Source organism: Myotis brandtii, unplaced genomic scaffold, assembly GCF_000412655.1.
Source record: "Myotis brandtii unplaced genomic scaffold, ASM41265v1 scaffold517, whole genome shotgun sequence".
In the NCBI taxonomy this organism is placed as follows: domain Eukaryota; kingdom Metazoa; phylum Chordata; class Mammalia; order Chiroptera; family Vespertilionidae; genus Myotis; species Myotis brandtii.
Window position 1 is genome coordinate 1823700 of NW_005369706.1, and position 17401 is coordinate 1841100.

Here is a 17401-nt window from a genome sequence, read left to right on the forward strand (position 1 = left end):
CAGAGGGCAGACCCTTTGGTCCTTTCCTCTCTTTATTTAGAAAAGTAGATCTCTGGTGGATCCCCAATAGCTTTCCTCACACCTACACCCCCGTTTCAAACTCCTCAAGAGTTCTGGGCGTTTTTACATGTTTAGAATCTAACCTATGCCAATACGAAGCTCTCTTCCCCTCCCCTTCCCCCATTTTTTTTCTTTTCCCTAATGGCCAATCAAGCATGATGTGGTGCAGAGTACCGGTCTGCAAGTTAAGAAACTTATTTCCTAATCCCAGATCTGCTATACACTTTATAACTTTGGGAAAATATTTCACTTTTCTGAAACTGTTAAACTATCTCCAAAATCCTCTACAATCACTAACGTTCTGTGATTCTCAAAACACAATATAGCCTGAGCTTGATTGAGCTCTCAGGTCTGCATCTGCCAAGGTGGCAACAGGTTCCAGCAGATGAAAGGCCAGGAGAAGGCTGCCATGGAAACTGGAGCTGTAAGCAATAATCGCCCACCGGAACCAGAAGACGGCGGGTGAGGGGGTCGGGGGAACAGAGAAAAGCGAAGGACGGAAGGCACACGAACAGTATTCCGGGAACAAGAAAAAGCCCAAACTGAAAGATCAGAGAAATTGTGACTGCAGCCTCAGATGCTTCCTAGGTTACTGACCCTCGTCACACTGCGCAGGCGTTCCGCGGGTACTTCACTGTGTTCTTTGACCTCCCGCCCCAACCCCCTTCCTCCTCAGCCACCGAACAGCTCTTCCGGTGTTGGGGAGGCGGTTCCGGTTCGCGGCCGTTCCCGGGTTTTACGTTCCGCGCCCGACCGGAAACCCCTTCGTTTAGCAGCCGGTTCCGGTTCGGTGAGTGGCGGCGGGAAGCTGGGGGAGGGGGAGGATGGAGGGAGCCTGGGCCGGGAAGTTGTGCTGCTCCGGGCCCCGCAACCTGGGCTGGGCTGGGCGGAAGCGAGGACGGCTGTGGGGACGGCGCTCTTCCCTCTGCCCCGCCCCCTGGGACCACCTCCCCTCCCCGGAGCTGTCCACCGGCGACCCGGCCGGCGGCCGTTAGGCTCCGGGAGCCGTTCCTTCAGGCCTTTTCCCCTTGGGCGGTGGGGAGGCGGTCTCCCCGCCCTTCCGGCAGCCCCCGTCTCGGCGCCCAGCTCTCCTTGTGGGGAAACAGGCCGGTTGGGATTTCGGGGCTTTCCCGCCAGAGCCGGGTCATCTCACGGGAAAGCTGTTATCGCCGGGAAGATCAGCTTTTCTTTTCTTTTTTTCCCCACCTGCTTCCTCTCCCGCCTTCCTTGAGACCTGACTGGTATTTCTCGACTGCTTCTGCGTCTCCCGTAACCATTTCTCCCACTCGTTTACTCTGTGGTATCTCCCCGAGATGTGAGGTCGCTAGTGCCACCGCCGGAAAGAAACGTCCGGACCCTCCTGCCCCGGCCATGAACCCCCCTACCCGCCGCGGTTTGCTTACCTGGCTCATCGCCTCCCGGTAATTCGCCGAACCGCCTCTCCCGGTGCCCCCTGCCGTGGTCTCTCTGGCTGTGCGCCCAGCTCCTCCCGAGCTTGGTGATTTCTGGTTATCGCCGCCTCTGCAGCATCGGCACTATCTTGTTGGCAGTAACTTGCTCCTTTATCGCTCTCCACTCAGCCTTGTTAAAGGCACTTCGCGTTTGCTACGCTGACTATAATCGGGGTGATGGTGATTCTTACAAAACGTCTGTAAAACCCTCTGTAGCCCACCAACCATTTGACTTGGGCTTCTTGTTCTAATTGGGTATTGTGGATGGAATAGGCCGGACCTTTACTCTTTATAAAGATAATTTGTGTTAAGGACGCCTATTGAAAGGTAAATTACACTAAATTGGAAATTACATTTACAGTGAAACTTTAAGCATCTCTTTAAGCATGATTCCTTCACTTTCTTCCAATTTAGAGATTTTCTTCCTTACCCGCCCCCCTCCAGTGCCATTTTCTTTTTTTTGCGTGTGTGTATATTTAAAGAATTCATCTTTTTTTGTTGTTGTTGTTGTTAATCTTCATCTCTGGATATTTTTCCATTGATCTTTTAGAGAGAGTGGAAGAGAGAGGGGAAGACATCCATGTGAGAGAAACCCATCGATTGGTTGCCTCCTGCACACACCCTGACCTGGGCCCCCGCAGGGGAGGAGCCTGCAACCAAGGTACCTGCCCTTGACCGGAATCAACCCGGGACCCTTCTGTCCGAAGGCCGAAGCTCTATCCAGTGAGCTGAACAGGGCTCTAGTTCCAGTTTGGAAACCTCATTCATTTTTTACCTGATTACAATTAATTATCCCAACCGGCTAGGGCTTTAGTTCCATTTTGGAAACTTCATTCATTTTTATCTGATTACAATTAATATGGTCTTCATATCACCCATCTGATGAGTTAAATCTAGAGGAGCAAATGAATTAAAAAACAGGTTCTGCTACTTCAGGCTAAGATGATGTAACTCTTAACTACTGCTTTGCAAGCCTTTCCTTTACCTGACTCCCACATCTACCAATTGCATTAGCTTTATTGTCTTGCTGTAAATATCCATTTATGGATCTTACTTCCCCCAGTAGACAGTGCTCTTCTCAGCAGCAGGGACCAGTTCTTATTCTTCTTATCCTCAGTATCTTGTGTGTGTGCAATTGGTGCACAGTAAATGTGTGTGTGTGTGTGCAAGAAGTTTCTTAGTGTATAAGGTGTTAGAGTTTAATTGGGAGAGGATACATGTAAAAATACCAAAAACAAAAACATGATGATATAGTACAAACTGTATCATATACAGAGTTTTCCAGAGCACAAAGTAGGGTGATTCACATGATTACTTCCACACCCTTTTCATATCATAAATGGTTCTAACCACATCTTGGCCCTGGCTAACGCTAATTGTACAGTGGTTCCTACCGTATATACTTTCTAGTAACTTCATAGCTCTAAACATTCTCTTATAATCACCTCTTTGCATGTATGTAAGCACATAAATGTTTTGTCATACTTGTTACATTCTGCTCCTGTCAGGACTTTGCCATTTTTATCTTTCAGATTTCCCCTTATCTTCTGTTCAGTTACTAAATTGACTTCACATGAATATCTGTAACTATTTATGTTCTTTCAGTAAAATAAATGACCAATGTGAACTAGGAAATGAGTTATTAGAATACTTTTCTAAAAAGGAAAAAATGTTTATGCTTATAAGAATTTTGGTGGCACCAAAGGTTCCAGATCCAGCATTTCATGTTGAATCTTGGGTTAAATGTCCCTTCTCCCAATGCTACTGCAAAGTGGCAAAATGAAAGTACCATAAGCACACTGAAGAAGCTGGATATATTTGTATGAAAATGTAAATTTAGGGCTTTAATTATTAAAATCATAAAACAGCATAGATTCCCTAGAATTAGCTAGGGTTTGCTTTTATCTTGCTAAAGTGTATGACTCCTTGAATTGAGGATATGTTAAAGGATGAGAAGTTTTGTGATGTTTGTTGAAAATCACATTTGCTTTTAAGTCAGGATACCTGGGTTTTTGCTTTCCCTTTGCTCCATCTGTGTGATTTTAGGCAAGTCACTTAACCTCTCTGGACATAATCTCTCAAATTCTTTGATGTCTTGTTTGCTGAAGCAGCCTTTCTTTGTGTGTGCACTTTGTTGTGATCATAGCGAATACCTGTTACCACTCTGTAGTTGATGAAGTATTCAATCTTTTTTAAAATAATGGTGATAGGAGTATGAGTAATGTAAGTGTGACTATCATGCCTAGTCTTCTCTTGGAAATCTGCCAAGAAGTATGTGTGCCGAGGGTATGTTTATTAACCTAGTCCCAAGCAGTTAGGCTTTTAACTTCCTTTTCTGGGAAAATTAGATCCACCAGAGGAGAAAGTAATTTCATACAAGCAAAAGAGCTTTGAATTCTAGCAGTTTGAATAACTATGGGGAGAAAGTATTTAGTACTACTGGGACATTCCTTGACTGTCCTCAGAATATCAGTAGCTTTATGTTTGGCTACTGAATAAGACGTGTATGGAAGACAAGTCTTAATAGGACCACCACAAGATCTATCACTTGTTTATGAAATAGTTTAGCATGAGATAATAGCAAGAGCAATGGGTTGGGAATTTCAGTGTAGTCACTAGTCAACTTTATGACCAAATGCAAATGAATGTCCAAAGGGTTGGCTCTCCTAACTTGCTTCTTGATGTAATATTCTGTGATTCTGTGGGTAGTCCATACTTGCTGTTTAGTATAGCACAGATTGTAGAAATGTTTGGAAAGACCTCAGGCTAGTTATAGTTCGCATTTTCTTCCCATCAACTCAACTCTCCTTATCACCTTATATTTTTCTCCACTAAAAACACAAATTTCACTTCTGAGTGGTTTCCTGTTTTATAATTAAATGAAGGAGATATTGCAGTGTATAACCTTTCTGTTTTCTGCCTTCTTTTACAGGACTTTGTATTTCTGCTGAAGTCAGTGATGTGAAAAGACCTGACATGGGTAAGACTGATTATGAAGTGATCATTCAGTTCTTCTAGTTGTAGTTACTCTGATTAGTTAAGCTGAATTGGAAGAATGGGTTTCCTTAACATTTTTAATATTTGCATTTTTGTGCTTAATAATTTTAAGGGAGATCTCATACTAATTATGTAATACAGTATACCAAACACTTTTCTTTTAGTTGAGACTTGGTCTATAGGATTGTTGGGAAGCATTTTCTCATTCATTGTATTGAAAAAGCCAAATAATACACACCAGCAGACATTTACTATGTGCGAGGCCCTGTTCTAATTACTTAAAATGTATTTATTTAATTTACAATCATCTTACAAGGGTACCTATGGTACCTACAAAATAGGCACTGTTATCCCCATTATATCGACAAGGAAACTTACACACAGAGCTTAAGAAACTTGCCTAGGGTCACACAACTATAACTGGGAGAGCCAGGATTTAAACTCAGGCAGCCTGGTTCCAGAGTCCTTGCCCTTTAGTACTGTTATATTTCCTTCTATATGATAAATAATTTGATTAAGGTAAATTTTAAGTTTTATTTAGCTAGTGGCACTGACAGTTGTGACTGGAACATTTTCCACTATTCAAGGTACTTTATGTCTGTAAAAGGGGGGTCAATATAAGGTCAAGACTAGTAGCCAAATTAAGAATAGATTGAGAGCCCTGGCTGGGTAGCTCAGTTGGTTAGAGCATCATTTACTAGTAGAGCAGGGGTGGGGGACCTTTTTTCTGCCAAGGGCCATTTGGATATTTATAACATTCTCGGGACATACAGAATTATCAACTTAAAAATTAGTCAGCTATATTTGGTCAAACATTGAATTAACTCACTCCTCATGCCTTGGCAGAACCAGACCAAGTGATTCCAGGGGCCTTATAGGGCCCAAGGGCTGGACGTTTCCCACCTCTGATTTAAAGCATCATCCCGATACACTAAGGTTGTGGGTTTGATCCATGGTTAGGGCACATACAGTAATCAACTAGTGAATGCATAAATAAGTGGCCCCCCGCCCACTTGTCGCTCTAAAATCAATAAATTTTTTTAAAAAGAGTAGGCTGAAAATCTATACAGTTAGATCTTAAAACATTCTATCTGCTCCTTTTAAATTCACATTGGTCTTCTCTCTTGTTTCTGTTTTTCCCTTTTGCTTTGTGTACATTCTTGTCATTTGTTTCCCTTTTTTCTCATTGCTGATATTATACGTAATTGAGTTCCTTTATTATTTGTTTCTATTCTACTCTTTTATAAGAGAGTAACAAAGTTCTCAAAAAATGGTTGTAAAGTAAGATTCTGCCATAATATTACAGTGATTGAGCTGATGTCTGTTAAGAGCCATATGAATAAATGTTTTTGGCAGAACATTTTTAGGTCGATTAATTTTTTTGAATTAAAACAGAAGAAATAAACCACTGTTAATTAGTGTTTGTTTTTTGAATTGTGAAATTTTGCTCCATTCTTATTATATTAAAATTTTTCCTACAGTTAAAACATTCAAAAATTTATTTTGGGGAAATGTCATTATTTTAAAATTTTGCATTTAACTCTTGACAGTTTTGAGATTTCTTGCCAATGGTTATTTATGAAGGAGAGGTCTTATTACATGGCTGGTCTTTGGGAATTATTATTGTTATCATCCTTACCCGAGGACATGTTTTTATTGATTTTTAGAGAAAGAGAAAAGGAGGGAGAGAAAGAGAAACATCAATGTGAGAGATAAAAATCAATCAATTGCCTCTTGTAATTGCCCCAAATGGGGATTGAACCTGTAACCTTTTGGTTTATGGACTGATGCTTCAACCAACTGAGGCCACCCGGCCAGGGCTGGAAATTACATTTATTAAGTGAAAAGACTGATGTATAATAAAGTACTTATTAAAGCATTATGTGACTTGAACTAATCCGGACTCTTTCTCCAGATGATATTGCTGATGGGATGAGAATGGATGCTGGAGAAGTAACTTTAGTGAACCACAACTCCATATTCAAAACCCATCTCCTGTCGCAAACAGGTTTTCCAGAGGACCAGCTTTCACTTTCTGACCATCAGGTTAGAAATAATTTTCTTTTGTCAGTTAATGAATTATTTTGGCTTAAGTTTTCATCTTATGTAGTTTAACGGCACACTCAAAAGAACAAGCATATATATAACCTCTTTAGAATCAGTGACTCTAATGTTTGAAATTCTGTTTGATATATTAAAGTTAAGACAAGAACCAGACTATGCATGAGTTCTTTGACAACAGTACCTTTGAGAAAACTCTTTGTTATTCCTCTGAATTTTACAATTATCAGTACCCAGATCTATGTTGTTTTAAACTGTATCTTAAAATTGCTAAGCATTAAATGGGGTGTGTATATTTGTAAATATACAGCAGTTCTGAGATTTTTCCATGCTATAAAGCTTTTATTCTCAAAGGACCAGCAGCAGCATCATCACCTGGGAGCTTGTTGGAAATGCAGAATTTCAGGCTTCACCCATACCTACTGAATAAGAATCTACGTTTTTAAAAATCTCCAGCTGATTTATATGCACATTAAAGTTTGAGGAGCAATATTAATAAAGCAGTCTTTTTCAGTAGGAAAGCCATTACTAATTTGAGTAAGGTGATTCTTTGCTGTGTGAATCTGATTTAAGCATAGCAGAATGTTTAGCATCCTTGGCCCCTGTGTACTAAATACCTGTAGCATCTTCCCTTAAGAATTATTTTAATAACTGAATATATATACACACATTTCCAGATTTATACTGGGGAGCAGCACCACCCCTGATTAAAAACTTTGTAAAGTTTTCAAAAAAATAAGTCAGATTGACTTTGTCTGCCTTTTTGATATATGATACACTGGTTTTCAGAACAGGAAATACTAAATGTATAGTTACCTTCTCATGAGCAGTTTTTGAATTAAATTGTATAACAGATATTTTTGCCTGTTTTTTCTCCTTGAAGCCTCATTTTATCAGACTGTCTATGTTTTTCTTACTTAGTAGTATGTGTTTAATTTATAATATGTATAAATATAATTATTTATACAGGGATGGGCAAAAAGGTAGGTTTACAGTTGTTCATATGGAAAATAACACAATAATTAATAAATAATAATACAAAAATAAACTGTGTTTCATGTGCTCACAACTGTAAACTTACTTTTGCCCTACCCTGTATTGAATTCTGAAATAGGTCATAATCTTGTTTAATGATACATATTTTTCTAGTATAAATTCTTACTACATTTTATTGTCAGAATATGATTTCAGAAAAATCTTCTGCTTTGTTTAGATATTACCTTCCAGGCAAGGAGATTTGGACGGATCTTATACATGTTCTACAAGAAGTGCAGCTTATAGTTCAAATTATTATTCAGGTATGATACATTACTTGGAGTCAAAACCTACATACCTTTCAGATTTCTTCCTAGTGTATCATTTGTGTTTGCCATCTGTAAAAGTGAAAGCATTGTCAAAAGCAAAATAGTATTTTCTCCACTAACACATCATTTTAGTAAGCTGTGTATGTGTGTATGTGTATGTTGTTGCTATGATATTTAACTGATCTAGTCTCGACTAAATATTTTTTAATGGAAAAGTTGTTTTGAAATCCATCCTCCTACTTGTTCATTATGTCATTGTAAAAAGCACTACAGTGTTTTGTTTTGTTTTAGATATGTCTGTGTGATGTAAAGGTTATTTTATTGATTTAAAGCTCAAAGTTAGCCTATTTCAATTCTGCTTGAAAGCATGAATTCTGAAAATTTATTTCTGCCCAAGTGTATCCCTCCATCAGGGCAGGAAATGTTAACTACATGTCTCTATCTAGCACCTGCCACAGCCATGCTTGCATATTTAAGGGCTTGCCTATTCAGCTTGTGATCCATGACAGAAGTCAGCATTCTCTAGGCTATTCTAGCCCCCGGGCTGCCTGACTTTGCATCTCCCCTTCCTAAGATTTGGACTTCCAAAGATTTTCTGGTTCTGTCTTGGGGAAACAAAGAATTTTTGCTCGTTAGCCTCTTGGCAGACTCAGGAAGATATTAGTGTTTTCCTATGTCTTTTCACTCCTGCTTCAATCTCCCCATGTTATCACAAATATGGGAATATTAGTAATACCACTGAACCTGCCTCAGTGAGATTTTTATAAGGATAAACATAATAAGTATGAAATGCAAGTAATAATTATTGTTGTTATTTGGCTTCCTCAGGATTCTTTGTCAGCAAGATGAGATCTCCTCCCCTAAAAAGACGTTAGTATGATGCTCTTTTAGATTTATATTATATTTAAATGTCATTTAGGTGGGTGGTAATTTATCCTGGGCACTGGATTTCCTCTACTGGGATGGGAAATGGTCTCCACATAGTATGTGCATAATTTGTATAGAAAAATCAGTTGTCATGGTTCTTATTATTGTTTTTATGTTAATCCTTACCTGAGGATATTTTTCCATTGATTTTTAGAGAGAGTTTAAGGGAGGGGGAAAGACAGAGAGAGAAACATCGATGTGAGAGAACATCAATGTGAGAGAGACACATCAACTGTCTGCCTCCCGCGTGAGCCCTGACTGGGGCCAGGGATGGAGCCTGCAACCAAGGTACCTGCCGTTGACCAGAATCGAACCTGCCACCCTTCAGTCCATGGACTGATGCTCTAAGCACTGAGCCAAACCAGCCAGGGCAGTCATCATTATTATTGAAAAATCCTTTCTGATGAGCAAAGAACCTGAAAGCTGGTTTGATAGCTCATTATTAATCCTAAGGGAAGGGTAGTTGAGTGGATAATGAAATCAGATAGTTAATATTTCCATTTGAACTCAGTTTGTGTTTCCTTGTAATTTCACATGCCGATTTACCATTGGATGGAATATTTGCTTTTAGTTAAAAATAATTGCTCAATAATAAACAGTTTTATAGGGAAAATTATATTCACAATCTCCTATAATTCAACTCATCCTTAACTCCTCTCAAATCATCATGTTCTTGACTATAGTGATATTTGGCCAAATTCCTGGCTTTTATCTCAGTTAAATTATTTTTGAGAGTTACATTTTTCCTATATTTGTCCTTATCTACAAGACCTCTAAGGTCATTCTCTAAAAATCAGAATTTTAAATCTTGAATGTCAAGGGTCTATATACCTTTTTCTTATAATAAAGTTTTTCATTTAAATCTACTTTTTTCCCATGTACTTTTTAAAACTTTCTTTGCCATACTTATTTCAGTTCATTGCATGTCCTACAGAATTTTGTCTCTGCTATCTCCTTTGGATGTATTATTTTCTGATAATCTCCACATTGATTTCTGTGGTCAGTTACTTTGAGCTTTGCCTCTTAATTGTGCTAGACATGGGTCCCAAGTTTACCTGCCTTAGTTTTCTCATTCTGACTGTGTTGGTATTTGTCTCCTCTCTCACCCTGCTATCCTTTCCTCCACCAAAATGAAAACAAACACAGGAAAATCCCAAACTTTAGAATGTAGGGTCTGGAGCTTTCTGTTTATTGCTTTACTGGATCTGACTCTTGATATACGAGAAGCCCTCTCAATGGCATGTGACAGAGAGGCATATCAAGCTTTTAAAAATCTACTTCTTAATCCATTTAAGATTTAACTATTAAAAACATTGATTTAAAAAATTTTTTAGCCCTAACCGGTTTGGCTTAGTTGATGGAGCGTCGGCCTGCGGACTGAAGGGTCCCAGGTTCGATTCCGGTCAAGGGCATGTGCCTTGGTTGCGGGCACATCCCCGGTTGGGGGCGTGCAGGAGGCAGCTGAATCGATGTTTCTCTCTCACCGATGTTTCTGACTCTCTGTCCCTCTCCCTTCCTCTCTATAAAAAATCAATAAAATATATTTTTTTAAAATTTTTAGAAAACAGAAAAAACACAGCATTTTCATTTTAATAACTTAGTGCTGGTCAGGCTTCAGGACCTCTTTGATTAAGAGTATAATTGAATAGAAAATTAAAACATTTTAAACCCTAAACAAAGAAGAAATGATTTTGCTCATGCTTAGAATCTTTAGAAAATATGTTAAATTAGGTTGCCAAACTGGCATTTAGTAGATGAAATGATTTAAAGCATCCTGCTATTTATAATAACTAAATAAATCCCAAGGAAAGCAGGAACTACATACTGTTGGTTACTTTCATAGTAAGTGATTGGCTGATACACTTTTTTTTTAAGATACGCATAAAAATACTGCCTGTTCTTATAGAGAATTAATAGAGAAAAGTAGGAAAATACCCATCATTTTATTAGAACACAACCAAAATTAAAATTTGGTTATATTTTCTTACAGTTTTATGTGTGTTTATATACACATGATAAGTAATCTTATTTGTGGCATAGGCAGTCTCATTTCTTAATGACGACAGAAAACCAGGCTAACTCACCAAAAAAATGAGTGTCTGTTATATCATTGGTCCCTCTGTATCTTTGTTTGGTCACATCAGCAATAGAGGACTGTTCAGTGATTTCATTGAGTAAAGATGGAACCACCTTATTCTGGTTAAACAGACTGCTTGATTCTGTGCCTTTCCCTTGCATTTTAAAGCTGAGGTCTCTGTCACATGCCCTTGAGAAGGCTACTCTAGTTTATCCTTAATCTCAAATTTCACACCTGTCAGGGTAATTTTCATTTTTTGGTAGACATCTCTAGTGAGATCATTCCCTAATCAAATTTTAGCAAAAAATTATAAGAGACAAAAATGTCTATTGCTTTGCATTTAATTTGAAGATAATTTTCTGGTCCTTTAATGAGACTCATTTTCATTAGCCTCATGTCTCTATCTTGAAAGTAATGGTAAAAGATGCGAAGCATAGGTAATGATTACAAAGGAGAAAGGTTGTAATTCATTTTGAAAGTAAATTAAATTATTAGATTAGGTTTATCCACTGGTGAATCAACTGGTACTAATATCACTCACCCTGACTGCTGCTTTTTTTATATCATATTTACCCTGAATCCTGATAATCCTGATCAACTGGAAAAAACACACACAACACAATACAAAACTTATACTTTTGTCAGCTGCCATACTTTGTGGAGAGAATATCAAAGGCTACATTAAATATTTTAAATAACATAAATATGTAATGTTAAAAGTCCTATAGTAATATGCTTTGAAAGAGGATCTTCAATGTGATATTGACAGACCAAAAAATGTAGGAAGCAGAGAATTATCATTCTCGTTTTTCCACTGATGCTCCTCAGAGTTCCATAGCCTAACATCTGAAGTTATTTTGAAGGCATGTAAATTGTCCAGTCTTGATGATTAGGAGAGGAAGGTATAGAAATTATTCTGTTCTTAGCTGAAACTTGGAAATACAGGGTGTCAAAAAAATGTATACATACTTTAAGTTGAATTTTGAAAAAGAAATGTATTTTAGTAAACATTGTCTTTATAATTCTTCAAAGTGTGTGTATACATTTTTTGGGACATTCATTTTGAAAGTAAATTTAATTATTAGATTAGGTTTATCCACTGGTGAATCAATTGGTACTAATATCACCCTGACTGCTGCTTTTTTATATCTTATTTACCCTGAATTCTGATAATCCCGATCAACTGAAAAAAAATTTATTATCCTTGCTTGTAAGCCACAAGTCAGAAAATTCAAAAAAAATAAACAAATAATTCTTAGCCTGATTGCAGCAGAAAGCATTGGAGTATTGATATGTCTGTTGATTATGGCATTAAGTGACTGAGATACCATATCAGAACCAGATGAACATGATGGGTCATTCTTGCCATAAACTGGCCAGAATAAGCAGCAATTAAGTTATCTCTGCTCTTAGAGAGAGCCTCTGAGTTGTGAACATGGTAATTAAAAACAGGAGATACCAGCTGCTTATTAAGCAATAACTGTTGTTCATTTGAATTACAATTCTCGGCCCTCCACCTGCTTTCTTACTGGTCTGGCCTACCTTCTTTCAGGCCCAGGCCTGGGAGTGCTTGCAAGATATAGTTGGGGTAAAATGTTGACTTTTGGTGGACACCACGGAGTCACATTGATGCAGATAAGGCACATGGCTGTGGCAGGATTCAGCTCCTTCAACAATTTTCAGGTTAGTATGGCTGAATCAATTATAGTTTGTAGAAGTTCCCTTGCTGCAGACTTTACTGGCAGTTGAGACTGGGCTCTTCCATGAGAGACATGGTAATATGCCACATTACTTTAGAATTCAATGTTGGACATGGTTGCAGTCAAATGGAGAACCACAGTAGGTATTTAATTTATTCAAACTTTTATTCCTTTAGATAAACCTTCCTCAGACAGTTTTCTTGGCTCAGGAGACTTAAGAACCTTTGGTCAGAGTGCAAATGGCCAGTGGAGAAATTCCACTCCAGCATCAGGTACAACTTCACAAAAATCAAGAAACAGCCGAAGTCTTTACCTCGAAACCCGAAAGACCTCAAGGTAGGTATTCTGGCTGCTTAGTTCATAAGCCCTTTCTGCGATATAAGAGGAAATGGCTATAAGATAGTTGTTACATTGGTATTTTAAAAGAGTAACACCATTTTTGAACTTTAAACCATAGAGATATGGACAAGTCCATTTTAAACTTTCAACTTTTACTTGGTGTTGAATTTTGATGACAGTCAAATCATATTAAAGGAGAGAGCTTTTTTAAGATATATTTTTATTGATTTTAAAAAGAGGAAGGGAGAGAGATAGAAACATTGATGAGGACATCAACATTAATCAGCTGCCTCCTGCTGGGGATTGAGCCTGCAACCCAGGCATGTGCCCTGACCGGGAATCATTCGGTGACCTCTTTGTGCATACCGGCTGGGCTAGAGGAGAGTTTTGAGGGAAATCTTGGTAGATATGAGTATATTAGGACCCTATAGGATCTATATAGCTATTATGAATCTCAAAGTGAAAACCAGTATCTGCAACTAAAGTAGCAAATAAACTAGCACATGTGAGCTCTTACATAACAGAGACTGCTTAAACCAAGGCAGCTCTGTACCTCATGGCCTTAGTCATCAAGACATAAGCTATTTCTGTTAGAAAATAGAGTCACAAAGTACTTGCTCCTATTTACTATTTAGCCCAACTTCATAAGCCCTACCTATCCTCTCACCAAGTTTATACTGATTATTAAAGGCAGATGAAATTTGGCTTAGAAGCTTTGCCATCAGGCGCTTTACTATATAAGTAAAATATTTATTCTTTAAAATAGTATTTATGACTTCTTAAATTTTACAGGGGTGATGGGTTTTAGGCATGTTATATCATTTAATTTCCTGCTTAGTCAAGGCTAAGCTTTCTAGTGTTGATTGAAAGCCACCAATAAGATGGCTTTTATTTTATTTTATGATTATTGGCACATGGACTGTGGAAACATGTGTCAGTACTCTCAGAATCATCTTCCCACTTCTTAATATTTTAAACAATTATACCTGAATTCATGAATACATTCACAAAATTAAAACATTACTCATAAAACTAAAGACCCATGACCACTACCCACAGTCTCATTCTCCTTCCCTTAGTGTATTTCCTTCCAAATCTTTTCCTATGCTTGCTCTTCTTTCACTATCTCTTACTCATATATAGCATAATGTATATGCTATGTATACGATGATGAAATGTATAATATCATTTTGTCTTCATTAAAGATATTGCGTCTCTTGGCAGGTTGCTTTTTTTGCTAAACAATGCCATACTGTTATTTTTTTCAAGTAACATTATTGCAAAAATAGTACATGTGCTTTGTAAAAAATTGGAAAATGCAGATAAGCAAAAATAAAAAATAGGAGCCTCGCGTTCCCACCAGTCAGAGATCACCTTTGTAATATTTTAGTATATATCCTTCCAGCTTTTTTCTCTGCATTTACACACACTTTTTTTTCCCCCAATGAGTTTATACTGTGCATATTCTTTTGTTAATCTGTTTTTTCAATCATCTCCTTTTTACCACTCAGTAAATTTTATCTTATACTCTAACTAAATTATATTTAAATTTTCCTAGTTGACCCAAAGTATCCTTTACAGCTAATTTTGCTCAAACCAGTATCCAATCTAGGATTGCATCTGGTAGTTATTGCCCTTCAGTCTCTTACAATCTAGAACAGCCCCTTTTATTAATGACATGACTTTTTTTCTGCAGAATGTCTCACTTTTTGGATTTTACAGATTTCTTTGTCATAACATCATTATTTTGTCCTTTATTCTCTGTATTTTTTCTAAACTAGGTTTTTGACTTGAGTAGAAGGTGATGCTGTCTTATTTCACATTTAGGAAACCTCTATCTGGTTCTCCTATCATTAGTGATAATGGATTGATCTCTGGATTCGAGAGATAATAGTCTCGTCCTTATTTGTACAGTTAGGTTTCATTCCCCCTTGTGACTAGAATGTAATCTAAATGATGTTACTTTGGCATTATATGAATGACCAGTTTCATATCACTCTAATAGTTATTAATCTCAATTGATAACTCTTATCTGGTAACAGTTTTTTTTAAATTGAGGTATAATTGACATAGCATATTAGTTTCAAGTATACCACGTAATGATTCGATGGTGAAATGATCACCATGATAAGTCTGGTTGACATCAATAACCATACATGGTTACAGAAATTTATTTTTCTTGTGGGAGAACTTTTAAGATCTAATCTTAGCAACTTTCAGATATTCAATACAGTATTATTAACTATATTCACCATGCTGTACATTACATTCCTATGACATTTTATAACAGGAAGTTTGTTTGGATTTTATAGATTTCTTTTTCATAACATCATCATTTTGTCCTCTAGTACAGGAAGTTTGTACCTTTAGGCCTCCTCAGAACGTATAATAATTTTACTAGAGTTAATGAGATAATATTTTTCTAATTTTATCATTTTTTCCTACACTTATTAATTGGCACTCTGCTAAAGAAGAGCTCTTCTTCCTCATTAGCTGGGGCTATTTGGTGACTCTGAAATACATTTCCTACTGGGAAGGCAGGATATATGATTAGGTCTTCCTTTTTTATTACCTATTTTCAAAATAAGTTTATTTTTATTGATTTCCGAGAGGAAAGGAGGGAGAGAGATAGAAACATCAATGATGAGAGAGAATCATTGCTTGGCTGCCTCCTGCATGCCCCCTACCGGAGATGGGGCTGAAACCTGGGCGTGTGCCCTGACCAGGAATTGAATTGTGACCTTCTGGTTCATAGCTTAATGATCAACTGCGCTGGCTGGGCTCCATTGATTTTCAGACAGAGTAGAGGGAGGGGGAGAGACAGAGAAACATGGATTGGTTGCCTCCTGCATGCACCCGACCAAGGCCAGGGGTCAAGCCTGCAACCGAGGAACGTGCCCTTGACTGGAATCGAACTCAGGACCCCTAAGTCCAAGGGCTGACGCTCTAACCACTGAACAAAACCGGATAGGCCAAAGAAAGTTTATTTTATTTTATTTTATTTTTTTTTTTTCTGTTCATCAGATTATTACTTGATTTTTAGATTCACTTGTTGATAGATGTGTATTTGTTGTTCATAATTTGTATCTTTACCTTTTTCTTCTTCCTCCTCTTCTTAAAGGATACCTTTCAGCATTTCATATAATACTGGTTTGGTGGTGATGAACTCCTTTAGCTTTTCCTTATCTGTGAAGCTCTTTATCTGACCTTCAATTCTGAATGATAGCTTTGCTGGATAAAGTAATCTTGGTTGTAGGTTCTTGCTATTCATCACTTTGAATATTTCTTGCCACTCCCTTCTGGCCTGCAAAGTTTCTGTTGAGAAATCAGCTGACAGTCGTATGGGTACTCCCTTATAGGTAACTGACTTTTTTTCTCTTGCTGCTTTTAAGATTCTCTCTTTGTCTTTTGCTCTTGGCATTTTAATTATGATGTGTCTTGGTGTGGTCCTCTTTGGATTCCTTTTGTTTGGGGTTCTCTGCGCTTCCTGGACTTGTAAGTCTATTTCTTTCACCAGGTAGGGGAAGTTTTCTGTCATTATTTCTTCAAATAGGTTTTCAATATCTTGCTCTCTCTCTTCTTCTGGCACCCCTATAATTCGGATGTTGGTACGCTTGAAGCTGTCCCAGAGGCTCCTTACACTATCTTCGGATTTTCGGATTCTTTTTTCATTTTGCTTTTCCGGTTGGGTGTTTTTTGCTTCTTCGTATTTCAAATCTTTGACTTGATTCTTGCGATCCTCTGGTCTGCTGTTGGGAGTCTGTATAATATTCTTTATTTCAGTCAGTGTATGCTTAATTTCTAGTTGGTCCTTTATCACAACATCGAGGGTCTCACTAGATTTCTTAAGGATCTCAATACATTTATCGGCGGTTTCCATAAAATTCTTGAAAAATCTTAGAACCGTGGTTTTGAACTCTATATCCAGTCGTTTGCTGTCCTCCATTTCTGTCATTTGTGACCTGTTTCTTTGTCTTCGCATTTTGTCTGCTTCCCTGTGTTGGTAGAGTGGTTTTGTGTGCTAGGTGTCCTACAGGGCCCAGTGGCTCAGCCTCCCCAGTTACCTGAGGTGGACACTCTTGGTGCACCCCCTTGTGGGCTTTGTGCACAGTCTTGTTGTAGTTATGCCTTGATTGTTTTAGGTGTCACTGGGAGGAATTGACCTCCAGGCCAATTGGCAGTGAGAATCAGCTGTGTCTGCAGTGGGACAACTTCTGTGCTGAAGACACCCTTCTGGGGCAAGACTTGCTTCAGTGGGGCTTTGGTGCTCACTGAGTCTGCCCCCTGAGTGTGTTCCTTATGAATCTGAGGAGTTGTAATCTGGGTGGTCCCACTCTGACCACTGGGTACACTGGCTCTTGGATCTAAGGAGGTGCTAATTAAGCCTCTTCCTGAGGTTACCCAGCAGGAGCTATGAAGAGATATGCAGATTCCCCTTCCTTTTTTGGGGGTTTGGGGGTGCCCAGATGAGGCCCAGCTGTGAAG

At 38.2% G+C, this 17401-nt stretch overlaps 2 protein-coding genes across 4 annotated transcripts in view; one reads left to right on the forward strand and one right to left on the reverse strand.

Moving 5' to 3' along the window:
* Positions 1 to 1651, reverse strand: part of PFKM (phosphofructokinase, muscle) — a 39228-nt gene extending 37577 nt beyond the window's left edge. Inside the window, exon 1 of the mRNA XM_005877378.2 lies at positions 1464 to 1651. The gene's annotated coding sequence lies outside the window, so the exon portion shown is untranslated. The remainder of the gene's footprint in view (positions 1 to 1463) is intronic.
* Positions 545 to 17401, forward strand: part of SENP1 (SUMO1/sentrin specific peptidase 1) — a 51353-nt gene continuing 34496 nt past the window's right edge. The window contains exons 1-6 of one of the 3 annotated variants that reach the window (XM_014548612.1): positions 545 to 850; positions 4444 to 4491; positions 6424 to 6554; positions 7783 to 7867; positions 8702 to 8743; positions 12754 to 12913. In XM_014548612.1, coding sequence (XP_014404098.1) covers positions 4488 to 4491; positions 6424 to 6554; positions 7783 to 7867; positions 8702 to 8743; positions 12754 to 12913 — 422 coding nt within the window. In that variant the 5' untranslated portion in view covers positions 545 to 850; positions 4444 to 4487. The other 2 variants (XM_005877373.2, XM_005877374.2) reach the window with 2 other exon arrangements.